The 27,687-nt window shown below is 48.2% G+C and overlaps 1 protein-coding gene across 1 annotated transcript; it reads right to left on the bottom strand.

Annotated features, from left to right (window-relative positions):
• On the bottom strand, positions 1-27,635 carry SLC9A6 (solute carrier family 9 member A6). The gene is made up of 16 exons (XM_044452784.1): positions 27,458-27,635; positions 22,551-22,750; positions 21,801-21,878; positions 20,222-20,298; positions 18,627-18,739; positions 15,835-15,940; positions 15,130-15,271; positions 14,343-14,448; positions 13,442-13,530; positions 12,829-12,942; positions 11,619-11,730; positions 9,619-9,772; positions 8,508-8,538; positions 7,449-7,528; positions 6,195-6,300; positions 1-4,395 (listed from the first exon to the last, which is right to left on the bottom strand). Exons 1-16 carry the CDS (start codon positions 27,465-27,467, stop codon positions 4,123-4,125), a joined length of 1,791 nt encoding a protein of 596 aa, XP_044308719.1. The 5' UTR covers positions 27,468-27,635; the 3' UTR covers positions 1-4,122.
• Between the last annotated feature and the right edge of the window lie 52 nt (positions 27,636-27,687).

Genomic DNA, 27,687 nt, shown 5'->3' with positions numbered 1-27,687 from the left:
TTCAAAGAAACAAACTTGTTTTTATAGGCCCATGATTCTTTTTTTTTCACAGTGCATGTAACAATAAAAGATTTAGTCATCAGAAACCAAAAAAGGTGCAATTATGCTTAAGTATATAATTACAATAACATCACAACTACAGCAGTTAATACCATAAAAACAGACAATTCCAACGGTTAAGTAGAGTGAACCAGAACTTGACCTGCAGTGCCATTTGGTGCAGAAAAAGTTGGCTGCTCTATTTACGGAGCAGAGTATTTCAAGGGAAGAGTTCTCCTGAACTTTTATCAAGTCTATAACTCATATACAGACTCAATCTTTCAGGGCCTATGCCCAGACTTGGGAGGTAATAAATTTCCACCCTTGCATTTGAGGTCATTAAGAACCGTGGGTGTAAAAGACCCTTTGGAGAAATGAAGCACAGCAGATGCTCTTCCGTAACATCGAAGCAATTAGTAAACAATTCCTAGTTAGTTATTTCTGGCAAAGCAGGGATGAGTCTTGGGTGATTGTTAGATGTTAGTTCCCATGTTAAAAATCTTCCTTTGTTATTCACATGCATTAAAGTGTAAGATCAAAACAACCACCCTGACAAACAGAATATGAATTCAATAAGCAGTTAGAACAACGCTTGGCATCAGAGGTCGGAATAACAACCGCATGTCGACTGCAATGTGCCACAGCAGACGCGGGGCGGGTACAACTGTGCAAGAAGAGGGTCCACTGAGCGGCAGGATTTTGGTTACGCACAGCTGCTCAGTCTGTAGAAAGGAGCAGGTCGGGAGTGAACCGAGAAGGTTCCGAGCGCAAGTCCAGAACTGTTTTTCAGAATTCAGTGACAGACGCAGTGCGGATTTGCTCAGATTCTGGGCCAGGGCGAGGAATGCTCCGAGGGGAATGCCGTACATTCAACTGCCATCATGTGGGGAAATGCCTCTGAAGGAACAATATGACTGACTACTCTTTTGCATTCTAGGGACACGCCTGCCTGCCTGCCTGCCTGCCTTTTGTAGGCACAAAGCTATTCCTAGCATGAGGATGCTGCTCCTTGTACAGGGAATTTTCATCCCCAAGAGCTGCACAATAGCCAGCAGGTGACATTTGCACCTCACGAGGGCCACTGAGCTTTGCCCTGGAAACAAAGGCAGGAACCACCAGGGACACTTTTGTGCCCTGATGAAACGAGGGCATCCTTGGCCTGGTGAACACTCCTCAGCCTCCCCTTCCTCAGACAGCAACCTGCAACTCAACACTGTACTAGATGCACCTGGGCAACTTTGATCCATGATGGGCAACATGCCAAGAAAAGTCAGGAATGGGATGTGGCCCCATCCTGGGTCCTTCTAGCTTCTGCTCTGAGAAGGGCGGGAGGCCAGTGGGAGCCCAGGAGCTGCTGCTCCCACCTGTCGGGGACAGAAAAACTTGCATGAGCGAGGCCCAACCATCATCGCACCTGGTGCCACACCCCTTCGCAGAATAAGCAAGCTTCCATCAATGGGGGGATGGGACTTGTCACCTGATGGCACTCCCCGGGATGGGGTGGGGACCTTTTGCAACCCTGGCTACCAGCCATCAGGTTGCACAACATGTAAAGAAAAAAGAAAACAGGAAGGAGGGGCATCATTCTTTCTTGTTTGGAAAAGCTTTAAACAAGAGAAATCAAATGTACACAAATGGTGTAAAAACCTTCGTAAATATTTTCCTATTATTATTCTTATAATTATTATTATTGTTCTAACATCTGACATTAAGATACAGACATCATATAAAACACACATACGCACATACGCACTCCATGGAATTCCTGCATAGCAGGAAAAACAAAAGACACAATGGTACTAAAAAGAAAATAATCCTGCAACAACCGCAACCACAACAAAAGAAGCTGACGTTTCCTGGATGCACTGGCAGCCCTGCTTCTCCCAAGTAAAACAGACCATCTGGGGTTGTTCTTGAGGGATTCCCCTTCAATGGGAGGGCGCTCGCAAACCAGCCACCCTTGGCCGGAATCCTGAATTCTTAGGAGGAAGGAGCCTATGATCTTGTGGTCCCAGAAAATTGCACTGAAGTATACTTAAGGCATGTAATTTTGACCTGAAAACATAAGACCTTTTAAAGAAAAAGGAAACGTGATTTCTTCTCTTGGCTGTTACGTATATATTACACCTCCCCGTGTTTCTCTAATCCCACTAAGTGCAGGAAAGGCTGGGACAATCATTCTCTGACAAAAGCCCTAAATGAAGTGATGGCCCTATTCTTGCAAAGGTGAAAAGTGCTAGGTCTGTTCGCTTTCTATTTTCTAAGGAGAAACCTGACCTTGGAGCAAGATGTAAACTCCTGCCAAATGGAGAAAATAGCAAGTGAACTGGACAAGAGCTCATTTATTTGAGACACAGATCCATGGCCACCCAATCTGTGTACAGGCCAAGCACACATTCTGGGTTGAAATTTCCCCCTGGAAAAGTAATGATGAACAACCCCAAAATCTGAAAGACGATCACTGAGGTCCCTTCAATCTTTCCTAAAGATGATGTTCCACCAATCCAGTCTGGGCTTCTCCATCCTCTAGGGGGACCAAAGCATTGGGTTGCATTAATAACAGCCCTACAGGAACTGTGAGAAAATCTATGAATGATTACTTTGAAAGGAAAGTAAGAACTGTACATGGAAAGGTTTCGAACAGCATCTGTTTTCTCTGAAGAAAACATAACAATCAGAATTCTTTGCTTCTCCAAACCACCCACTGCACCATCAAACGAAGATCCCCACTGCAAAGTCAAGGTGAATACACTGGGTGTACAATCAGCAAATTGTTCAGTGCTCGTCCTTGGGCAAAAATAAGTCAAGAAACCATGGCAAAAGGGTACAAAATATTTCTCATTTAACTGTAAACAGATGCCAGAACAAAACCCAAAGGTTTCTTCTTTCTTTATAGACACACAAAGCATGCGAAGAAGTTACCAAACAAAAGTGCAACTATACAAGATGGACGGACAGACAACTCCCTTTCAGTACCACCTAATATTCTAAAATGTCTCTTTTAAAACCTGCACAGAGTCTCAAAACTCTGCATGAACACTTCACACTGTGTGGACTCCCTGATGTAGCATGGAACTGCACCCAACAATTAACTTCAACTGGTCTTCTTAGCAGCTATGCTGCCAGAAGAAAAATTTACGTACCAGAAAGGTACAGAAGCTCAACTAGAAGCTAAAGAGGAGCCCAGAAACCTCTTCATATTCTCCCGGCCTGTCTAAAAACACTGTTTAATCCTCTATATGAGAAAGCAAACTCTACCGGCTTTGACTGCACCATAACACAAAACCTGACTAAGGCATGAGAAATCAAAACCAAACAAACTCACCCTCAAAGTACATACAAATTCAAAGGAAGTGACTTTGTAAGAATCACCTCTGGCTTATAATGTGACCTTTCCATGCAAATGGAGTTGCAAATGGCAAATGCCAACAAACCACCAACAATTAGCCAAGTGACGACTGGATTTAAGCACTGCATTTCCATGAAAGCATCTTAGCAACCCATCCTAAGTGAAGACGGCTGCTTGGGAAGCCTAAAGCAAAATCAGAGACCAGGAGATTAATTTTGTCCAGATCTCTAATATCAAATTTTATGGATGTGCTTCAAACTAAAACTTCAAGATTCTAAACTAGTCACGTTCTACAGGCGCCCTCTTGGGCAGCTGAATGATGGGCTAGCTAAAGCTGGAACAGACATAGGAAAGTAACCCATCTTCTCCTCTCCCTCTTTTCTGCCGACCTATCAAAACCAACAGAAAAGCCATTGTTTCCTGCCATTCCTTTCTCTTCTCCTCCCGCACTCCTCAGCATAGCAGAATTTGTTCTCAACAGTTCCACTGCTATGCAGTGCAATCCATGAGTTTGTGTCTTGTTTTTAAACAGATGCAATTAAGAGCTTGCTCTCTACAAATTGTCTCGTACAGATAGTTATATTCTCCTGACACCATATAAATAAATAAATATTTATACAGCTTAGACATTCTGAGACATGCAGTAGGTTTTTGTTGTAGGTAGTACATTTTTCTTCATGATCATATGTGGACTGGATTGAATTTTGACGATCGGCCAAATCAAGCTACGGATCTTATGCTGGACCATGTCGGGCATTGTCCACGACATTTGAGGGAGGTTCTGAGTCATCCATGGGGAGAACGAGGCGCGTACCCCGTATGACAAGTTCATGGTCTCCAAAGCCAAGTTCTTGGTCCAAGGCGTCCTCAGAACCATTTCCTGCCACCCTTCTGGAGGCACCAGATGTCAAAGAATCCGTGTTCACGGTGGAATCTCCATACGTCAAAATGATGTCTCCATCGTTCAGAATAAGGTCTGAATCGTCGTCGTTCAGCTGCTCCTGATTCTGAAGAGAAAGGAAGAGCCATTTTACTGATTCACGAGTACACGGAAAAGATGTCAGCAGTTCCTCCAGAGGACCAAGCAGCGAGGCGCAATTTGTGGCATCACTGGTCCAAGACTTTCCGTGTCCCGTGAGATCTGGGCCAGGATGCCTAGGTTCCAGCACCACAAAGTCGCCAAGTGGTCTTCATCAAGACCAGCTCTCTTCCCTGTCATGCCCACGCCTGCAAAGTGGACCTAAAGGCCTTGTTTGCAAGTTTTTGCAAAGATGCATAGGATTTAAGGACACACAATGCTAACAAAATTATTGTCCACTAGCCCTCCTCAACCTGGCACCCTCAGGTGTTTCCTGACTGCAAGGCCAGGCACAGCAGGACTGAAGGAATAATCTGGAGGCTGGGGAATCCTAGGGAATATAAAACATCCATGGAGAATTGATCTCTCAGTTCTTAGCTACCACTAAATGGAGATTCCTTGTCCACAAGCAGTATCAGATGCTGGGGATAATCAACAGGGACATGGCCATCCCCATCATATCAGCCTCGCACGATAGCTTGACTGACCCCTGTTGGAAACAGAAGACTAGATCAAACAGAGTTTTGACCAAACCAGCCAGGTCGTCCCGACGTTCTTGGAAGTGACTTAGCAACCGGTTATACAACTGACTAGGTCCTGGTAAGGAGTTCTCTTTCAACTGAAAGCCACCCCTGATCTGGAAAGCCAAAGGAGTAGTTCCTCCAGTCCTGGTACAGAGCAGCCGGTTCAGCTCCAACCTCGCAGTGCGATTTGGAAGGTCACCCCTGAATCTTCAACCAGGCCGCCTGCAGTAGGTGCTTCCCGGTGCCTATTCAGCGCTCCCATTTGAAAAGCTTGAAACCCTTCCCGGGAGGCATCGCTACCGGTGGTAAGGGCTGCAGGCTGGAATACATATTTATTCATGACACTTGTATACTGTCCCCCTTAGCCATACATACATTATGTAACACATAATGCATTATGCAACCACAGATAAAACAATTCAATTGAAACAGTGCATAATAAAAATGTAAAAATATAAAACAAAGGGGCAATTCAAGACATGAGGAACAGCTTGGGATCTAGGAGCTCTCTAAGGCTGCAAACCCTATCCAGGACAGGTTGAAAATTCCCCAGTTGGACAGATGGACTTCCCACTAAGATTCCGGACTTCCCAAACCTCCAGATGACCTCTCCCAGCAGATCTGCTGGTATTCTACCTCTATTGTGTTTGTCTGCAGCCCTGCCTGGAACTTGAATGAGCCCCCAAGAGCTTCTCAGAAACAGAATCCGGCCCTTGGTTTAAAGAGATTCAGCCCCTCAATTAACTGCAAGAGCTTTTCAAGACCAACCTCAGTAGCTGCAAAAACATAATTAGCATGAGACAACAATCCACCAGGGTCAGCAAGCTTGATAGTTGCGTTGTCTGAACCCAGGCAGGGTGGTTTCTTTGCTTTGTTTGGTCAACAAGTCATGCTGAAAAACCATGGTCTGTAGTAGGGCTTGTTCCACCCATGGTGGGTTGGCTGGTCCTCCAAACCCAGAAGACCATCCCGCTATGGGGGTGGCACCAGTGAGCAAAGGCTGCAGAAAGCACCCCTCAGAAAAACAGTGGCAAGAAGGAGCAGAGAAAGGTGTGGGGAAGCAAGCAGCTCCTGGGAGGCACAGGCTTGGCGGCTCCTGGGGACCCCGAAAGGAGCTCTGTGGGCTGGTCTCGTGACAACCGACTCACAGTGGGTTGCTGCGAGGGGGGCTGGGGGGGCCACTGCCACAGTGGGCGGCACTCACCTCGTACGCCTGGGGGCTTGTCAAGCACCTTGCGATGGGCCCACAGCAGCTTGGGAGGGTGGTCGTGAGAGGAGGGCCGCTGTGAGTTAGGAGAGGCTTCAGGTAGCTGGGGGAGGTGCTTGCTAAGGAATGAAACTTTCTGAGCAGAGCTTTTACAGAAGCCCCAGACCTTTGGTTAAATCTGTGGACAGTAAAATGCTTACACTGCATTCTTCCAATGGAATGGTATGCAACCTGGAATCATAGAAGAGTAGAGTTGGAAGGGGCCGTGAAGGCCATGGGTGCAACCCCCTGCTTTTGCAGGTCACTGAGTTACACCATCCCACCTTTACCCAACCTGACACAAAAGCATGCGATGGAGTCATAAAAATATCACGGAAGCATTCTGAAAGCAGTAACAAACGCGCATATAAGAGGAACACTAAAAAACTAGCAACAAGGCAAAAAAATGTTCTATTAAATCTGTGGGCAGGCAGACAGCATATTGCAAACAAAAAGCCCACGGAAACAGGAGTCTGGGGGGAGCGAAGCAAGTCGGGAGTCTCACAGGCTCTGGCACGCTGCGTGCGGAAGGTCCCGGGTGCAGGCGTCAAGCAGGGCTCGGAAACATTCAGTCTGAAACTCTGACCAGGGTTGTCCCCACCAGACACTGGCAGCCAACACTACGCCGGCCGTGATGTGATCCCAGGCGAGGCAGATTCCTAGGCCCCTACTTTTACCGGGCCCATACCAGCGTGGCAAAAACACTTCCATGAAGCATGGCAAGCCATTTTGCCTGCGCTCACTTTAAGGAATTTCTTTTCCAAAAGTTCCTGGCATGGTGGAGGAGGAAAAGATGATTTTGCCCTTGAATAAAATGTTTCTCTATCAGCTTTCGCTCTACCGCTCTGAAATATCTACTGCTAAGGGTCAGTTTTATTCCACAGCCAGACCTCCTGAGAGAAAACTGGCCAGGGTGGCAAATGGTACTCTTGGAGAATACATCTGCTTCCAGGAAGCTGGAATAACAGGCTGTTCCCCTGAGCAACCGCAAATACAAGGCACATATCACTGTACTTCTCGGCTCCTTGTGCGTGTCTCTGGTGGCAAGAGAGACAGGAATCCACAGCTGAACGGCAGAGGCATCTGGGAAGCAGAATGCAATCCGGCCACCAAGAAGGAACACAGCTGAAACGCGCCTGGCACACAGGCCAGGGGCCGGGAATCTCAGACATGCCAAGGGCAGCCAGCCGGAAGGCATGTCATTAAGGATACTTGTGGTCGAAGTTGTACCACAGCCGAAACAGCCACGCACTCTCAGCTTTGGTGCTTCTCCTTTCATTTTCCGGCACACCCTGAAAGAAATGAACAAAACGCAATGACTGTTCTGTTTGCTTTCGCCTCAGTTTGCCAGGCATTGGGCTGGCGGCAAAGCCCGGCATCAGTGGCATCTGCTTCAATATTAAGTTGCAAGGATTGCTCATTTTTCCGATGACATGCACAGCTCCTTTTCAAAAGAGAAAGCTTTCATCTTTGCCATGCTTTCCTTTCTTTTTAGCAAGCCTTTAAATTTCAGTTTTGAAAATGCAGCATGCACACGAATGCATAACTGCTTTTAATTAGCACCTAGCAGGTGACAAAAGCAGCCAGCAGGAAGTCATATATCCAGAGGAGAAATGCAGACACCACGGCACGTGCGTGAAGCAGCCACGGGGTGGAAGTCTTGGAGTTTTGCCACCCTCCCTTGAGGTCGATGCTGAGTTCTGTCCTAATGAACAGCAAATAGAAATTGAATGTGACACGGGCCAGTTCCCCTCTCGTCTCAGGCCATGAAACACTTCAGCTGAACAGAGCAGAGGGCAGAGGGTGATCCGCTCACCCTCACTTGGAACAGAGGGCTGTCCTCTGGTCTGCTTTTGCCAGAGGGCCCTAGGCTGAGTAAGGCTGCTTTAGAGGCCAAGACGTCCCAATTTAGTTTTAGTTTTCCAACCTGATAACAGAGGCACAGGGGCAATCCACCAGACCCCCGAGGCCTGCTGAGGGCTGGCTTGCCCCCATTTTTGGCACACCAGGAGGGGCATGCATGGCAGTGTTTAGGTCCCTCCATAACCACGGGGCTCAATGCACGGCCTCAGGGCAGCGGCAACATTACAAGATGCAAGATGAGGTAAGTCCTCTCCAGTGCCAGGCCTGCAGAGGGGTAAGAAATTAAGCAGTGATTAAATTTACTGACAAAAGTGTGGGGATGCCATGCCAAGGCTGGAGAGGGGTGTGTGCGTGTGAGGCAGAGGGACAGAGAACACACAAGTGAAGAAGAAAAATGGTGAGACCTACCACGTTCTCCTGGTCGGCATCCACACCAACCCTGCAGACAAAAGCACATATCAATTTTTATTCAAGCTGCCTTGTGGATCTCAGCCTCTCCCTCCACTGCCCAATTTGCAGCTGGGGGGAAACCACAAGCAAAGTATCACACTAATATTGCACGTGTGTGTGCATGTGTGTGTGCGTTTGCTTACACGGGGGCTGACCTTCCACGTAAAAAGGAAAACCGGAAAGGAAATTCTGACATCCCCCTTGGAAGTGGATGCAGTTTGGTTCTCCTGGCACGGACAGGACGGATCTCCAGGTCAATGCATATGGGATTCAAACCGAGCATGTTTAAGTTTCTCCAGTCCTCATTCTGTTCAGCTGCTGTTTTTATTCCAGTCCTCCAGGCATACGGCTGAGGTGACCCCCAGTGGCAAAGCGGCTGCATCTCACCAGCAGAGGACGTCCTGGCCAGATCGTGCATTATCGCCCTTCTCCAAAAAAGTGCCGTGCGTTTCGCAGTCATGAACGGACACAAATGCAAGAGTAGAGGAAGAAGATTGGGCTCCTCTGCTTCGCTTTCTAGCCCGCCTGTAGGGACTCTCGTACATGGCGACCATCCCAGCGGACTTACTGGGGCCCAGCCTGCCACTGGTGGTGCGGTTTTAAGATTTAAAGCCTGGAACCTGGTCTAAAAGCCTGTAAACTGTAAGACCGTCCTGAGACCCTTTGGTAGAGGACAGTATAGAAAAGCGTTAACAAGCAAATAAAAAGGGCTGACAGCTCTGTGGAACAACCTCCACAACCCTGTTTCCTGCCCCTTGGAGGCTGCAGCTGAGAACATCTGGAGAAGCATCCTGACCTCTGCTAGTGCTTCTGGCGCTGAACCTCATCAGTCAGTGCCAACCGCTGAGTGGGGGAAAGAGGCGCAGCACAGGAGAGGGGGAGCCCAGAAGGGATCCCCCAAGGACAGGTGGTCACTGAGGGAGGGCTGTGGCTCTTGGAAGTGGCTTGCAGCAGCAACAGCGCTGCTGAGGACCCCACAGGCGCGGGTGCGACCTCCTTTCCCACCTGCAGAGCGACACACGGCACACCGCACTTCCGGAATGAAGAAGAGGGAGACTGCCTCACCCACCTGATGTGCAGGCACGAGAGCATGGCAGTGGTGCCTCCGCCGAACACCCAGACGGTGAAAAACACGATCAGAAGCGTGGTGCTGAACATCATCTGCCGCGCGTAGGTGGCCGTGTCCCGAATGGCCAGGGCAAAGGCCATGGCTCCTCGAAGGCCTGGGGAGAAAGGCATGTGGGAACACTGGCCTGTGCTCGTGGTCCCGGCCAAGTTCTACTTCAGTTCTCTCAACAGCTCAGGACGTGCATGAATCCGCCAGTGACGGCTCCTTTCTGCCTGTCCCATTCCCCATCTTTAAGTGTGCTCCATCCTCTTTCCCTGTCTGTCTGCACTTCATTAATGTCAATACGAAGGTCTGCATGCATTCTCATTTCTCCTATATGCCTCTTTGCCGGCAATTTCACCTGTGTTCTATAATGTACTGTAAAGGTGAAAACCTTTTTATTCGCCCAATATTTTAATTGTTAAATTGTTTTAATTTGTGATTTTACACTGAGCACTGGATGCTGTGCCTCTTACTTTTTCTTCTATTTTTATTCTATTAATGTTGCTGTAAAACCATCCCGAGACATCTGTGATGGGATGGTATAGAAAAGTTTTAAATAAAATAAATAAATAAAATAATGTATTTGTGTAAGTTATTTTCATGCATGTATGTACGCATTTTTTACACAGTTGCCCATAGCAGAAACATTTCTGTGCACCTTTTTGATGCGTGAACTGCAATGAAAACCTTGGAGAAGTGAGAGTTCTGAAGGGGAACCACGCTTTAACCACTCACTCGATCGGGACGCACAAGACCCAAGCGGTGTGTGTTCTTTCTGTTCCTTCCGATGTGGCAACACCACCCTGCCCTTCATTCCCAGATGATATTACAAACTACTTTGAAAACGGCCTTGTTGCACATGCATTTTGCCACATGGAGGTTTGTGGACTGGAAGCAACTCTTCAAGGTTGCACCTGCAGAGGGACAGACCTGCCGCAAATACAACAGAGAATCTTGTGGCACCTTAAGGACTAGCAAATGCTGTGGGGCTGGAGCTTTCACAGCATAAAGCCGCCGTCCTCAAACCTGTGCAATGTAGGAGTCAGCCCTGGAGAGGCAGTCATGCCCCTTCATGCTTCATGTCCTAGTTGCCCGTTTGTATAAACACCATACGTAGGCAGATGCCACTGGCAAAACCAACAAATTACGGAGACATGTTCTGTCCCAGGCACATATTTGATTCCACAAAGCAAACAGTGAACAAGCCACCTGAGGTAGTTGCCAGGACCCTCCGAACTTGCAGAACTGCAGCCAACCGTCCAATCAGGGACGGGAAAGCGCAGGCACAGCGAGGGGAAGGGGCTGCAGAGCCACCGGCCTCCTCAAATCCCAGCAGGGCTTCCATCCTCCCCTCTGTGCTGCCACTGAACCCCGGCCTAACTGGCAGCCACCAGCCTGTGCCCTCAGTGGCGGAAGCCTGGGGACATGATCCATGTGACCAAAGAGGACAGCATCAGGCCAGACTAGGCTGTGTTTCTGCCCCTGCAGCAGGTGCGGGCTGGCCACCGAGCCCTACCCGGTGAGGCCTCTCTCTAAGAGGTGCTCACATCTGCTCTGCCATTTGTGGCAGCACCGCTCAGACTGTTTAAAATACCCTACCTGCTGAAGAGCAACCCATGCCCTGTAACGCCACAGGCACTTACTGCAAGAGTACCTGGGAAATCCCCAAACAGGGTCAAATGCTAATTTTATCACTTCAGTTATTAATACTTGGCCCTGATACAGAGTTTAAAGCGTTGGCACGTTTCACACACACTCTGTCAGTCATCCTTAAATGGCCGGCACGCTTGCCCCGCCTTCAAGTCCTTGAGGCGTCTTAGGTTCGCTTGACAGAGCACCCGCGCAGCCAGGGTCCCTTCGTTCATGCAGCTGCATTTCATTCCCAGGAAAGTAGCAAGTGCTTATGAAAAGCCTTCATGAAGGCTGAGCATGAGATGCACCAGCTGATGCTTACTCACCAGCAAACATCATCATGTGTTGAAAATTTGTCCCAATCTTGTTTCTTCTCCCCAAATTAAGCAGGAAAGAGAGCGGGTAAATGTTTGCAGCTCTGCCCAGGAACACCGCCAGCTGGATCAGGGGACATTGAGGACTTTTATCTCTTGCCACAGATGCGCATGAATCAGGATCTGACACCCAGCAGCTGCAGCTATATTTGTGCAGTTGAGGGGAAGTCTTACTGATCCCAGTCACAAAACGTAGGATGGCAGAATGAAGCATATTTAGAACATCCTAGACTAACAATTTCATTATCCCCATTCTGCAGCAAAACAGCTGCTCTGTTGTTTATTTATTAGATTTATATCCCACTTTTGTCATTATATTCTTCTCCTGCTGCTCTTAACCTTATCCCCACAACAACCCTGTGAGGTAGGCTGGACTGAGAGTCTGCGACTGGCCAAAAGACACCCAGTTGGCTCCATGGCTGAGCGGGGACTAGAACCCAGGGCGCCTGAGTCCCGGTCCCACACTCTTAACCACTGCACCACTCATTTGCAAGGTTCATACCCTCCTCTCTACTGACCAGTTTCTCAAGCTGTGAATAATAATTTTTAAAAGAATAAAATGGTATAACTATTTTTTTTAAATTGGATTAGGCTAGTAAATTGTGTCTGGTCGAATGGGGGGGGGGAGCATCTTCAACAGGTGACCAAACAGGTGACACAACAACCCTGCACAGCTCTCCCCCAGATTTCCTTCCCAGCATTTTCAACAGCGCACTGGGGCCCTTCATACGCCACAAACGGCTTGCAAGACTTGCTGTAGTACATCAAGCATTAATACTTGGCACACAGGTGGGTGGGAAGCAATTTTAGAAATACTTGTGCTTTCCTTGGGATTCTTAGTTGTGAAAATCCCTAAAGAATCGAAGAAGACTTTTAAGGAACTGTGCGTACATTCAGGCTCAGCCCCCACACTGAGAGACCTTTCCTCACTGTGCAGGACACGGCAGCCCTAAAAGAAATAATCCCTTTCTTCAGGGGAAATGACTTGCTACCGGGATGCAGGGTCTCTCTCAGACTCAAGTCCCTCATCTCTTCCCCGCTGTTCCAACCTGTCCTCCCAAAGAGCACAGGCAAGAATCTTTTATAGCTAAGGCTGTTTTTCCACCGGCATCAAAGGACTGCGTTGCACGGCTTCCTCTCATGAGCCAGCGCCAAAGGATACAAAAGCCCCCACCACAAACGTCAGATTGAATACATGGTTCTGGAAGGTGAACAGTGTAAGACCCATGTAGGAGAAGATGAAGTTTTCAGCCAAGAAATTAAGCAGCTCAAACAGCTGTAAGGGAAAACAGATGGAAAGGGAAAAAGTGATGTTTCTGACAGTTGTTACAAATTCTCCAGGAATTGCCAAATATGTCCGTAAACAATACAAGTGGGCACAGAATTTCTCCCAGCACAAACAGGGAAAAAAGTTGGTTTGCAGTTACTGGTGCATCACGTTCTGGAAATACCAAACACATAGCTGATATCACCAAATTTTTAAAATAATCAATAACTCACATTATAATAGATCAGGTAAGTTTTTAAAATACATTTTTTAAAAGATCTTATAAAGCAAGGATTTTTAAGCCCCTCTGCCCTGATTCCAGCAAAATAAAAGCACAAATCTACTTGATGCACCTGAGAATTGGGGTGCTTGGTATTTTGAAGGATCCATGAAAATGGTGACTGCAGAGATAAAATACTAGCCAGACCTCCTCAAAGCAAAAGGTTGTTTGAGGCTCCTGGGGAAGGGCGAAGTTGTCACACGTAAACTTTCTGAACAGAAAACTCACCTGTTTGGTTCTGTGCTGAGATTCTACAGATAAGTTGTTGTAGGTATAGTGAGCTTGCGTGATCCCACAGAACAACACTGCTACGACACCTGGGAAAAGGGAAAGATACTGATGATACTAATAATAAACAACCCTGGCATGCAGACCCCAACACCCAGCTACAGGTTTCAGGCAATCTCCCAGCCTGTTTCTCTACAAACAACATGTAGAACCACACTGAAACATGCAAGCTTTTCAGTTACACAGAACTCTTCATCATATAGAATTGGAATGGGTATCAGCAAGCAGGCAAAAGGGAGGCAACAGACCACTAAAGCTGACATTAGGATTTAAAAAAATAAATGCATAAAAATAGTGTTGGTAACTCACACCTATCTGCCACTGCGCTGGCAACTACGTGCTGTTTGGTGGCTACCCAGCATTGCAGCGTGGCAACCTAAAGATACCAGTGAGATATAAGGTTCCATCTCACATATGGATTCAAACTGATCAGCCATTTTTGGGCCTTGGTCCCTTAGTCCGCACAAGCACACCAACTGGGTTCATACAACACACTCAAAGGTTGAGTGTGGGCTGTTGTTGAACCATAGGTGGTTGAATTGTTGAGTTATGAGGTCGTCTGAACCCAGCTGCACTAACAAGCCATGGTTTGTTCATGGGTTGTTACTGGTTGGTTGTCCATCATGGTTTGTTAACTTGGCTGGAATCAGACTATATGATAATCCATGTTTCAACAGCCACCCACACTAAACCCAAACTGAGGGCTTGAAGTAGTCAGTAAATGCTACATTCCATGTAACATCACAAAGTACAACACACACAGTCAGAGGCACTATGGAGAGTCCTTGGATAAGTTAATTGGGGGATATAAGTTGATTAAACAACAAATAATGCAGCCTACCTGTAAAACCACATGCTTCAGCCAGCAGAAAAGTACTCCACGACATCAAAAAAAATAGACCAGTTTCCAGCAGTTGGAACTCACGGAGTTTGGTGAATTTGGTAACGTGGCAGGATGGTTAAGAAAGAAAACAGGCAGACTCCAATGTGAATCAAAACATTTAGCCAAAAAGAAAACGAAATGAGTAATTCCTCACATCAATTATTATGATCTTTCAAACTGCAAGGACATCTTTCTCTATGAAGCAAAGGAAAACCTGGCAAACTAAACTCTTTATAGCAGGTTGCAGAAACTCAGCTTAATACTTTTGCTTTGAGATTTGCCCAATTGTTGCACTGCTGCTTTGAGGCTTATTAAATGTTATTGATTGTTGTGACACGCTGTTTTTGGATTATCTTTGGACCGGTTTATCTCTTTACTTGAATTATTTATGCCTTCATTATTGATACTGGGCTTCTGATTTTATGGTAATACAGGCCAAATGATAGAAAATGTTGCCAGTTTGTGATGCTTTGTTATCGTTCTAAACTGCTTTGAGCTCTGCTTTGTTGTTGGAAAGAACATACAGACATTTTAGTCAATCAAATACCGAGTCTTGCACTCTCGCTTTAAACATCAGTTTTTGCTGCTGCACTTTATAAAAGGTTTTCAAGGGCAGCTTCAAAACTTGTGTGGTGCGTCGAACCATTCCTTACCACGAAGATTTCTTCCTCTTGCAGGAAGTAAAAGTGGCAAGGTTCAACGCTTCCAGGGACACAGAACATGCTAAATGCCACATCAAGGATATCAAAGCAGTGACGACTCCCGTCGCAGCTCCCATGGCGAATGAGCCACTAAATATCCCCAGGAATATCCCAATGGATTTGAACATGGCTGTGACGTCAAAGGTGTGACTGTTGTCTCCTGCTGGCTGGTAAGCTACAATGGATCTGGGGAAACACATTTTGTAATAAGCCTGCTAAGCATGTCAGCATGCATGGCCCTGCATGTGCTAAACCTGCCCCCACAAGGAGGGATGGGACCACAGACCAGACAGGCATGCGCGGAGTCCTCCGGGTACAGCAATGCGACCGGCAAAGCGGCATGCCCTGATTTCTTGGCTTTAGTGGTGGGCGGCTTCCACCAGGACTGCCCACCGTGCGCTGCATCCTGCTACAGGGTGTTAGGGCGGCACTGACTCGCCCCTCAGTCCACCGGGGGGCATATTCCCTGCTCCTCATCCGGTGGTGGGTGGCTCCCCGCCACTTATTAAGAGCAAATGGCGACTTACATAGTGAGTGGGGCAGGCGGAAGGTAGGTGAGGATTCTCAGGACAATTTGCTGCAGGCCAGGAAGGTTCCCTGACTCAGAACCTGCCACGGATGGCCTTGTGCAAATGGGTTATTTTCCCAGGCTCCCTCCTGGCACAGGCATGTATGGACTGGATGTTTCTGGCTAGATCCGGATTTAAGGGGTTCCTGGGCAGGGCTGGGAGGAAAGGCAGCTCACTTACGAGGACAGAACGATGGCAATGGCGTCGTTGAGGACGCTTTCCCCAAAAAGGAGGGCATAGAGTTCAACATCGACCTGGAGCTCATGGAAGATGGCGAGCACAGTCACTGGGCAAGAGAAACAAGAAGAGCCAAGGAAGGTTTAGAAGGTGGCTCAAAAAATAAAGCCCCTCCTACTCGGATTCTGTGCTGTTAGCCACATTACAAGACAGCTGACCTACATTTCACAAGAGAACCTTCCTTTCCTCTCGTTTTCCAGCTTCCCCACCTCCATCATATACCTAATTCACACACATTATCTCAGCGATCTTTGCAACAACACTGCAAGGTAGAGAGGCCAGTATTACTGTATCAGCATTGCAGGCATGGAGACACTGCATCCATACTCCACCCTTCCGCCTCCCAACTTTATCTCCATTAACTATCTTGCTCATATACATCTGCAGAAAACATGGTGATTTGAACCCAGGTTTGCTTAATACCAGCATGACTCCACAGTAGCTCTGGCCATCCACTGTGTTTCTGGCTGCAAAGATTCGAACCAGAAGTTTCCCACTTCACAGCTCACACCATGATGCCGTAACAGCTTTTCACTGTATCATTTAGTGACTTTCTTAGGAAAAAGCAAGACTCCCCAAACAGACGAATAACTCTTTAATTCATAGATTTGTTGCAAAGACAGTTTTCTTAGTGAGGCTTTGGAGGCTTAAAGATCACTGGTTTTTTACCCCCCAAAAGTTCAGTGTTTTTGTATCACTTGTACAAATGCACGCCTGAAGCACTTATTCCCAAGAAGATGCTCAAGGTAATGTGCCCTCAAAAAGCTGTTTTCTGCCCAGTGTTTAATGGCACATTACATCAAGTCCATGCCCTTCTTGTTAGTTTATATATCAATGCAATAAATTCAAGATGTGCTCTCAGATAGGCTTATTTTACACACTGAATCCACGGATTTTTAAACACAGGTCATGCAGACAGATGCTCCTCTGTCCCAGGTCTGTGTCAAAGTGTATACAAAATGAAAACACACACGTCCCATTGGTTACCAAGAATAGCCCAAAAGTTCTCTTTGTTATCAATAAAAGCCAGCACCCAACCCACGAAGAATGGAATGCTCTGCACAGCCCCACCTCAACTTCCTCACCTGTTCCAAGTCCACCACAAGCCGAAGGGCCTTTAAGCAACTTCTCTTTAAAGGACTTTTCAGTATTAATTGGAGACCTAAGTTTTGCGACTCGGGTTGTGTCTCATTAACACACACTTCACAATTCTCATAGGTTTATCGTTTTAAAAAAGAATTTGTGCCAGCAATGGCAGAAAGCTGGAGGCACAAAGACAGGCAAGGTGGCAACTCAGCTTGGGCAGCCAGCAGCGGCAGATTTCCTAGCCCTGGGCTTTCCACAGCGGAGCGGAATCCTGGAGACATGCCAGCCTTGCGGACCGTGGGCTCATGAACCCACGATGGGTTGTCTTGTCCCAACCCAGGAGAGCCATTTTATCGTGGGCTGCTGAGATTCAATACAGAGACACTTCGCAAGAGAAGCTAACCAAACCAACTGCTTTAGCAATTTCACCCATGCCACCTCCTTCCATGGGGACTGCTCCTCCACTGACACCAAAACGTTGGGGGGACAGTTGCTTGTTTGCCACCCCTGAAAAAAAAATTAGTCACACAAAATTGCGTGAATGTCTTTGTAATTCTTTGCAATTACTGTCAGTCTTTTGCAAGTGCACACTCAGGGCTCTCCAATAAATGCCGCCTTGCCTGCAGTTATGTTCTTGTAAGTTTCACTTCTTATGTTCTTGTGTCACCCGTTTTTATGTTCTTGCCAAGTTTCACTTGTTAAAAGGAAGGACATGGAGTAGAAAAGGGAAAGAAAATCAACAAAGGCCGAGTGCATCTAGGCAGATTGGTGCAGGACTAGATGAAAAGTCATACTAAGGGAGAGGAGAAGTGGGGACAGAGAGGTGCTTTTTGTGGGTGGGGTGCAGACTACTCCATTAAGCACTTTCTCAAGTCTCCAGCAAACCCAGAAAGCGGGGTGGGGGTGGCTCCCTCACTCCTGTTTTCTGCAGCTCTCTTTTGCAGCAATTAACTGCCATTGGCCAAGAGATCGATCGATCGATCGATCTATCTATCTATCTATCAAAATGGCCACAGCTTTCTCTACTAGTTTAAAGGCAGGGAGGTAAATGCAGAGAAGTAACTGGTGCCAGTGCAGAGGCTTAACAGCAGCAGGAGAACTGTGCGTAACTCAAGTAACTGCTCTGAAAGGAGCCACATAAAGAGGGGTGGGAATGTCCATCCCTTTTTCTGGACTTGCTGGGGATGCAGGAGGCTCTGACTGCAAACAGGACTGTGATGAGGGTCAGCTCAAAGCCGAACCATGAGAGGGTTACCTTGCTCAGTTGCAGGTAACGCCCCTTTTGCAGCACCTGCTTCTCTTGCCCCCGCTTTCCTCTCCCGTGGGACTAAGGGGCAAGAGGTGACTACAAAATTAGCCCATGTGCACACTCCTCAGGAGCGAAAGATCTCAGGTAAAATGCTGAGAGAAATGGGGTCCTCATCAAAGCCAGGAGAGGACTGGGAGGAGCAGGGTCTGCCGCGTGGGCACAGGGAAGCGGGCTGGTGGTCCACGTGGGGACGAGAGGCCATGGGAGCCCAGTTATAAGAAAGAAGGACCCTGCTGGGCCAGGCCATGCTCCAAACAGTCCAGCCTTCTGTTCACACAGCAGAAAACAAGCTGGGATCCGAAATGCACCTTCTTCCAAAGGGGAACTGTCTAAAAGGTACCTGGATCAGTCGCTGAGGCGATGGCTCCGAAAAGCAGGCAATCCGTGAAGTAGAAGTCTCCTCCCAGTTGTCCCATGACTTTCATCAGCGCAACACAGCTGTACATGATGGATCTGGGGAGCCAGCAGGGAAGTTCACAGTCTCATCAAGGACAATGCTAATCCGAATCAGAACGTTTCACCTGCGCGGTTGCTTACAGCCCCTGACTTCTGATCCCTGCCACAGCACAAGCCCCCAGTCCTCAGGAATAGTCGGGGTGCAAGCCAGGTAACTGACCTGGAAGGCAGCCGGCCGGACTTGTGGAACTACCTGCTGAGGAGACACCGAAGGGGCTGCGCTTCTGCACCTTTGCTTCCAGGACCCACTCGGACAACCTGGCAAACTGGGGCAGAGGGATTCCTGTGTGCTGTGGGGCTCCACTCCCTTCGCTTGGCATCCTGTTGGTGTGAGGGCCACCTTCCCTCTAAGGAAGCAAAGGGGTGGCTACAAAGGGAAGGGCCTTTTCGGTTGTGGCACCCCGATAATGGAACCAGCTTCCCGAAGAAGTGTGCCTGGCACCTACTCTTTATTCCTTTTGGCACCAGGTAAAAACCTTTTAATTTTCCCAGAATTTTAATGGCCAACTTTTCATCCTCATCTTTGACATTGTTTTTAAATCTTGTACTGCTGTTATTCCTTGCAGTTGCTGTGGGTTTATTGTTGTCATTTTATCTGAAGTATTATTTCTGTTTGATTTTACATGCTATTATTAGATATTGTGGAGTACGGTCTTGTTGGGCGAATACTTTAACGCTGTGACCCGTCCAGAGTACCTCTGTGGCTGATGGACAGTATAGAAATAAATAGAGTTGTTTTGAAAACGGGTTTTTATTTATTGCTTGAGGCCGTGCTTTACTGTTGCCGTGCCATCCTGAGACTTTGGCGAAGGACGGGATAGAAACGTTTTTGATAGATGAAGAAACGAACGCTCCACGTTGGGCGGGTGGAGTCAGGCAGCACGGGTGGTCAGCAGCCTTCTGCCGCCTCGCCCCAAGAGAGACGCAGTGGGACCCTTGGTGGCACGGCAGCTGGGACAAGCCTGCCAAGCGTTTTGAAAATTGGGTTCCTCAGACCCGGCAGCACGGGCGACTCCACATTCAATGGAGTTCCTCTGAGGGAGGTGGCCGGAGCAGCGCCCGGCCCAGTTTTCTTACATGGATTCTATTTTCTGAGATCAAGGATGCGGCTAAGGGACCTGGCGGGGTGTGGGCAGCCGCTGGCATGCCTCTCCCTCTCCTGCCTGTCACATCTAAAGAAGTGCCAGCTTGGTCCTGGTGGCTGCCCGCTTCCTTCTGAGGCAGGGCACCTGAAGAGACCCTGAAGAGACCCTGAAGTTATCTTCCTCCCTGTGTGCACCTGCTGAATGAGGAGTGATGGGTGGTTGTTTGTATGCTTGCCTTTATTCAGAATGTCCTTAGATTTTATAGTGATTAGGATTCCCACCTTCCTTTCTTGAACTCTCCAGAAAGTTATTAGGCAGTCTGGAAATGCAGCAAGTAAGTACAATCGATAATGTTTCCAGAAAAACCTGAGAGAAGCACAGCAAAGACACTCACCCTATCACTAAACAGGAAATCACCGTTCCAAGAAACGCATATGCCAGGATGGATCCCAGGTTTCTGAAGAAATGCCGCTAGAAGAAAAAGAGAAAAGGAGAAAGCATCTTTGGTTACCTTAAGGTTCTAGGCACAATTATTCTAAAGCCAGTGGCAATTCCTGAAATGTCTTCCAAGATGTGCAGTGTGCCCATTAATTTAGATTGTCTACCACTGAGGGAGGAAGAGATACCAGGGCGATTCGGCTGGGAGAGGTGGGCAAGGGGTCCCCTGCACTTACACACGCATGCTGCAACCTCTGCACCCCAACCAGGATGGCTACATGAGTGCCAAACACGATAAATGCCCCCCCGCAGCCCCTTCTCCTAGCATGCATTTAATTCAAGGACTGCATGGATGTCGGAGAGGAAAAGGTGTGGGCGTGGACAACACGGAAAGCAGTTTAGGCCTGGTATATTCCTAGCTGTGATGTTCAAAAGCCAGCAGGACAGAAGAAAACAGAGGGAGTTCCACCTCCGTTCCTCCACTAAAATGCAGCCCAGACTCTCAGCCTGTCCAGGGACCTTACCTTTCGGTGAACAGGAAGGGAGTGGCTTACCCCCCTGCCAAACACCCCCTTTCCCCCTCCCAACCTCTCTTGCAAGGTCCCCCTGGTGACCAGGCCTCCTTCTCTACGCCCGAAGCTCTGTCTGTAGGCCCAGGATGTCTGCAGCATCTAATCTGTGCCACAGAAGTGTCTGGGGTCTTAGGATTGCTTTCTTCATAATCCGGTTCAAAGTCAGTTCCTATCCCGCCACCCCCCGTCCACACTCTCATTTATTATTCAAGCATCCTTATTTCAAGCACTGTATTTTTGTTCATTCTCATTAGGGAGCCAGTGTGGTGCAGTGATTAAGAGCACAAGGTGATCTGGGTTCTAGTCCTCACTCAACCATGTTTATTTATGTATTTTATTAGCGTTATATCCCACTGTGTTCTTGCAACGAACTCAAATTGGCTTACAGCATTCTCCCCCTGCTGCTATTGAACTTATCCCCACAACAACCACCCTGTGAGGTAGGTTGGGCTGAGAGTCTGTGACTGGCCCAAAGTCACCCAGTTGGCTCCATGGCTGAGCGGGGACTCGAACCCAGTTCGCCTCAGTCCCAGTCCTGTGCTCTTAACCACTGCACCACACTGGCTCTCAGTCATGGAGCCAACCGGGTGATTTTCTGACTCTCAGCCCAACCTACCTTGCAGGGTTGTTGTTGGAGGCTAAGAGTAAAATGAGGAGTATTAAGTAAGCCTCCTTGAAAAGAAAAAAAGGTGGAGAATTATAGCTCAGGCATAAGCTTTTTTAATGAAGCAGTTCACATGTTCTACGGATACACAATTGCTGCATATAACACAATCTTTATCTGGGTGTGTCGATGTCCTCTTTTCACTCACAAGATTGACTGCACATTTTGCAGCTACAAAAGATTCCTGACATTCTCTACCTACGGCTTTTGCCCTCCAGCTTCTATCTACAGCGACATGGCATTTCTACGTTGCATGTACTTTGGAGATATTCAGAGATTTAAAATGAACAAGAGCATACCCTTTTCAAGCTGTATCCCGCATAAAATATGATTGGCGGGAGTAAGATGTTGAAGAACACTTCTGGATCAAATGTCACCTGGAGGGGTAAAAAGGAAACCCAGGTCAGTCAGGCCTGGACAAATGTCATATGAAGTTCACTGCTTGATTAAGTGCAGTTTAAACCTAGACTGGAATGACATCTTGGCACCCAGCACCTTCGCAGAACCGGAATTTCTCCTTTATAATCTGGGAGCATGAAGATTCTCCCAAATGGATTGTCCCAGTTTGGGCAGAAAAGACAAGAACTGGGGCACATGATTTGTGCACAGATTTGACCTTTGCGCACGTACACCTGTGCACACACAGGGCAACGAAAAAGCTTCCTCGTGGGAAACTACAGCTGGCAACTGATAAGAATATTTACTATTTATTTAGAAAATTTCTATGCCGCCCCATTCGCCGAAGCCTCGGGGCAGCTCACAAAACATCAATTAAAATATTAAAATATTTTTATATAAATTAAAATATAATACACTATGACAATACGAATATAATATGACAATACGAAGTCCCTTGAGGATGGGCGAGCTAACCTGGGAAGGAATTTGGGGGACTTTAGCAGGCCAGATCAGGAGAAACATGAGAAAGCCCAGCAAACTGGGCTTCTTGCTGTTTTTAGGGCCTGCGGGGAGAGCAAGGTCAGTCCCATCTGTTCCTGCCCGGAGAAAAGGTGCCTTTAATGCAGCAAGGAACTCCAAAGCCAGCTCACCTTTCGGAGCATCTCATTATCTTGAACATTATGAGGTTCGCGGGAGCTGATTTCCCCCTTTAGGGTGTACTCATAGAACTTTCCACTGAGGTTCACCAACAAAGTTGCAGAGGTTGTCTGCACTGGGCAGCTTAAGGTCACGTTGCTGATGTCGCTGGGGATGTGGATGCCATAGCGCAGGACGACTCCCACCAGGACACCTGGAAAGGATGCTCGCGGTTAGTGAGAGCAACTGCGGAGTTAAGCACACCTGGCTGGGCATTCGGCATAATGGAACTTGCTAAACAGTGGTCCTCTCATCTGAACGGACATACCAGAAAACCAGGCCCGGCTAAGAGCTCTGCACTGTCCACAGACCACGCTGATGGACTGGAGGCTGAGATGAAACAAGCCATCGTGTTTATTCATGCAGCTCGACTGCTTGTCCAACACAGCAGCTTGCTGCTAATCCTCCTCCAAGGCTTTTTTCTGGTTTGCTCCTGCCTCAGTTTGTAAGTAGCGTTCAAGACTAAGCCTGGCAATTTATGCCCAAATCGCTTTGCGTATAACATCCTTTCAAAATGTGTAAACGGGATGTGTGATTGCTGATTGTCCACTGGGGCTTGGAGCGCCGTGTGACACACATCACGGTGTCTACACATTGGTTTACTCTTTAATAAACCACACAGATTTTGCAGCTGAAGCACTGAGAAGTTAAGAACAGCCATGCCAGAGCAGAGCAAAGGTCCATCCAGCCAAGTGTTCTGGGCAGAATGTGGTGAACTCACTGCCCCAGTGGGAGACCCATGAGAAGCACATGAGTGCTCTAATGCATGCTCCCTCCAGCACATGTTCCTCCACAACTGGTATGTACTTTGCCTCTATACACTGGAAGAAACACAGAGCAAGCATAACGGAGAGGCACTGTGAGTTCAAAGCTGCACATTTTCAGGACCTTGGAAACAAGAGCCCTTTTCATGGGTGCAGGACCATGCACCAGCAAGAGAGCGATGGATGCGTGCACACAGCTCACATGTGATTTAGGAGAAAAGTAGAGCAGAGGGAAACACTGATTGTCAGGCGCTAGGACTGGACTGCGGCTCTGTGCCACTCTAGGCATCATTAAAATAGCTAGAACAACACTCAGGCAAGACCAAGGTAATTGCGCGATTTATACCCACAAAGATCTGTTTTCCTAGGTAGCAGATCTACTAGGAGGCAGAAGGGAGGGGGAGTTAAAGGGTGTGCAAGAGAGTGTGCAAGAGTGCAGAACTTTGGACTCCTTTACAGCGGTCAGAAAAGGGCCAGGGTTTAAGATTCTGAGGCATGTTTTCCAGGAAGCGGCAGGCTCAGCCTTCCCACCAGCATCCCAGAGGCATCCGCTTCCTTGCTGCAGGAAAGAACGCACTCGTTCAACCATCATGGGAGATCCAACACCAGTGCTCTCAGCGCACAAGCCTGCCTTCCACATGCAAAATAACAGCAAGCAGCACGTTTCAGCATTTGCTTTCTGAAGCGCTTCCTGCTTTGCTTCTCCTATTCAAATCTTTCCCACAGGCTAGAATTCCACTTGATGGCACTGATTTGCCAGAGAGTCCCTCTGATTCATCCACAGTGTGGCTCAACTGTTTGATTCCAGCAGCCCCCATGCAAATTTGAACAGGTCAGAAGTGTCTCTGAAGACCTGGCTTCCAGCTAAGGAAGTTTCCATGGCAAAGGCCCGACTCTGTGCCCCAAAACCACAGGCAGAACTGCTGCGTTCCCCTCACCAAGGAAAGGGCATGAAGCAGGACTCTGGTAGTTCCGTTGTTGCATGGGGCCTAAGAGCACCTTGTTCACAAAAATATTCTGCACCTTGCCAGCATGGACAATGATGCTCGGTGCACTGTAGCGGCACCAGATCAGGAGGTGTCCGCCTTCTGAAAACATTTGCAGTCACAAAGACACTGGCTTGCAACCTTTGCTGCTGTGGAGGGGAAATTCACAGGGGGCTCTTCTTGAAGGCTACAAACAATTAAAAGGGTTTTGGACAGAAATTCTGGTGGTCATGGGTTTCCCCACTGGGGCTTCCTACATATACTTGGGCCACTCCCATTGGCTTATGGATGGACAAAAGAGCAGCAATGAATCTTTGGTACCGTACAACTTTTCCTACACTTCCAGCCATGAACATGATCAAAGAGATTGAACTTGTTGGCACTGTTTTCCCTGGGTATAAATTAACTGTTTTTAAACTGGTTTATTATTTACATTTGTTCTAATGTTTTATTTTGTACACTGCCTTGCAGGCCCTTCTTAGTATCAAAAGGTAGGTTACAATTTTTTAAATCAGTACAGGAATGGGTGGTTTTGATGCAAAGTTTAGCTGCACCTACATACAAACTTCATTTTACTTCTTGGAAAAACCTGGAACATCAAGTGAAAGTGACACAAATTAATACCTAAATATTCAGCAGCAACACCAAAACCTGCCAATCCCAGGTAGGGGATTTCCAGGTAGGGTGAAAAAACAACTCTCAGTGCAGCCCTGGAGAGTTGCTACCTGCCAGAGTTGGAACATATAGGGCTAAGCAGATGATGGGCTACCCCAACTTACCACATTCCTAACAAAAAGTTCTCCGGACAGGGGTACAACACTCTGCTCCAGCCTTCTGCAACCAGGTGCCCAGATGGGCTGGTGATGATAGGAGCTGTGGTTCAGCATACCTGGAATTATGCAGAAGTCTGATCTAATGAACTGAAGATAATGGAAGAGCCACCATTGTGCAGCGTATGTGGACACAGACAGGCACTCACCTGTCTCTCACCATAATCCTTCTGCTGTAACTGGATGCTTTCTCCACTTTCTTAAAAAAGTAATTTTAATTCACCTTGCTAGCAACCCTATGGCTTGGCACACTTCTTGGCATATTATTCTTGGCACACTTTCCAGGGTCAGGGTTGCTCCGACTCTTAGGATGAGGGCTTGGACAGCTGGGAAACAGGGAGTTTGGGATGGAGATGGAAGAGGTTATCTCAAGGCTGCCCTCCACAGTGGGAACAGGCAGGGTCTGGAAGTAAAGGGAGGCGACAAGGCAGAGGAGGAAGACGGGCCTAGTCTGGTCCCTGATCCCATGATCAGGCTAAAAGGACTACCCAGTTAAGGGCCCTGCATAGATCTAGAGGCTTACTGGAAAAGAGGGCTTTCCAGAAGTAGTTTCTTGTTTGGGTTCAACAAACAACTTTGTTTGTGCACAGAGACTTGTCCTGATTTGTATATAGTGACTCCAATTGACTAGCTGTGGATTGGATAGAAAGATCTGTCAAGCAACTGTCTGTTGCTTGAAACAAATAAAAGGAACCCCACTCCCAAAGGGAACTTAGACGGACAGTCTTGCGACACCCGGATGATAAGCAGCTTTGCTGTGGGACGGATTAGCCCTTAAGGGACCACAAGGTTCTTTCTGCTTCTGTACGACAGCCTAGCACAACGACTCCCAGATCAGTCTGAGGGGTACACCATCCCCCCAGACTTGGAGGCTGATGGCATATTCTGCATCTAGCTCTCCTGCAACCAAACCCCAATTCACTGGGTCCATGCAGTAGGTACCAACCTGACTGTTCTTTATAACCAGGATTTGAGGGTTGCTTGCCAAGTTAGCAAGTTTGTAATAGCGCAACTCAGCCACACTAACCCTCATTACTTCAAGTCCAAGACCAGCCAGTCCAAGTAATGTAAACTTCTTGCAGCTTTAGCTTGATTTTGGTGTGCAATCAGCTTTCTCCCTGAAGAGAAATTATGCTCTCAAATGTCCCAACACCAACCTTATCACCACCCTCCTAAGAGACAGAAATGCTAACTCATGCCGTAAAGAGGGAACCGCTGGAAATTTCCTTTTAGTCCTCAAGAAGGAAAGGAAGAAGAATTCTTCTTCTACTACTACTACTACTGGAAAGAAAAGCAGGTTAGTACTCGCAGAGCACATGAGCCAACCCCAGGCTGTGATCATACATTACGGGCTCTGCCAAAACCAAGGGATTTCTGTGCTGACAAGAGAATGCTTGCTGCCATCCCATGTTTGGAATCTTGTCTGGAGACCTGGATGTAAACACCTGTCCACCCACACACCTACAAGATGGTCTCCAGCTAGCTGCACTCTTACCATCTCTGTTTCCCAATTATAAAATGAGACTGAAGAAGGTACACAATGTGATTGCTGGTGAGGTTAATTGAGACAATGGTTCTAATATAAATTACAGCTGCAATTTTCATAGTCAGCCGCACAAATTCAGCGGGCTTGTTTCTAGGTGCCTGCCCACAGGAGCAGGCTGTAAATTTTGCAACATTGGCTGAATGACAGGTAAGTAGAGGACAGTTCTGCAAATGGGTGGATGTTTGTCTTTGGAGGAAAGGGTGGATAAGAATGGCAGATAAACACTCTTAGAAAGGACCAAAGATCCTTCCAGCCTGCAAAACATCTTGTCTGCAAAGCTCACAGAAGAGCATCAAAGTTGATCCGGGGCTTCTGCATGTGAGTAAACCACAATGGGGACGTGGTAGCTCGACTAATAAATGTGTTTTTGTTCAGGCTTTCGGAGGCACTCAGTCAGATGCACAGCGGCATATACCCGGCGGGGCGGGGGAGCGACACGGTGCTTGCAAAGCTGAATGGGGGATGCCAAGACGGGGCGCTGCGGACCTCGGAGGGGGCCTTCTCTGGAGCAGGGTGCCGCTGAACGCACGCCTGGCCCGAGCGGGGGCGGCGAGCAGGAGCCCGGTTGCGCGCAGCGCGTCCAGGCTCACGCCCAGCGTCTCGAGGGAGGGCCCCGAGAGCGCCTTCCCGGGATCACGGAGAGCCGCGACCGCGCAAGGCGCGCCGGCAGGAGGCGGCTCCGCGCGGCCCGGGCGGCAGCCGGCGCGCCGGGGCGCGGGCAGCGTCGCCACTCACCGTAGATCATGGCCAGGCCGGTCTCGTGCAGGAAGCGCGCGCGGCGGTGCTTGAACAGCCAGATGGTGAGGATGGTGAGGGTGAGCAGCAGGATGAAGATGAGCAGGTTGGCGCTGTCCTGCCGGTGGCTCGCCTCGGCCGCCTTCTCGGACACGATCTCCTCCTCCAGCGCGCCGGGCCGCGCGCCGGGCGACAGCGCCTCGGCCCGCGCGCCCAGCGCCGCCAGCGCC

The sequence above is a fragment of the Varanus komodoensis genome, unplaced genomic scaffold (genome assembly GCF_004798865.1).
Source record: "Varanus komodoensis strain SLA01 unplaced genomic scaffold, ASM479886v1 scaffold74, whole genome shotgun sequence".
Lineage (NCBI taxonomy): Eukaryota > Metazoa > Chordata > Lepidosauria > Squamata > Varanidae > Varanus > Varanus komodoensis.
This window is presented reverse-complemented; position numbering and strand designations above follow the sequence as displayed.

What these genes read in the sequence shown, in the direction of transcription:
- SLC9A6 (XM_044452784.1), bottom strand. An exon ending in ATTTCCTGTTTAGTGATAGG is followed by an intron (nt 18,740 to 20,221) that starts GTGAGTGTCTTT and finishes CTGGCTCCCCAG; the next exon opens with ATCCATCATGTACAGCTGTG. An exon ending in CTCTCGTGCCTGCACATCAG is followed by an intron (nt 8,539 to 9,618) that starts GTGGGTGAGGCA and finishes TTTTGTCTGCAG; the next exon opens with GGTTGGTGTGGATGCCGACC.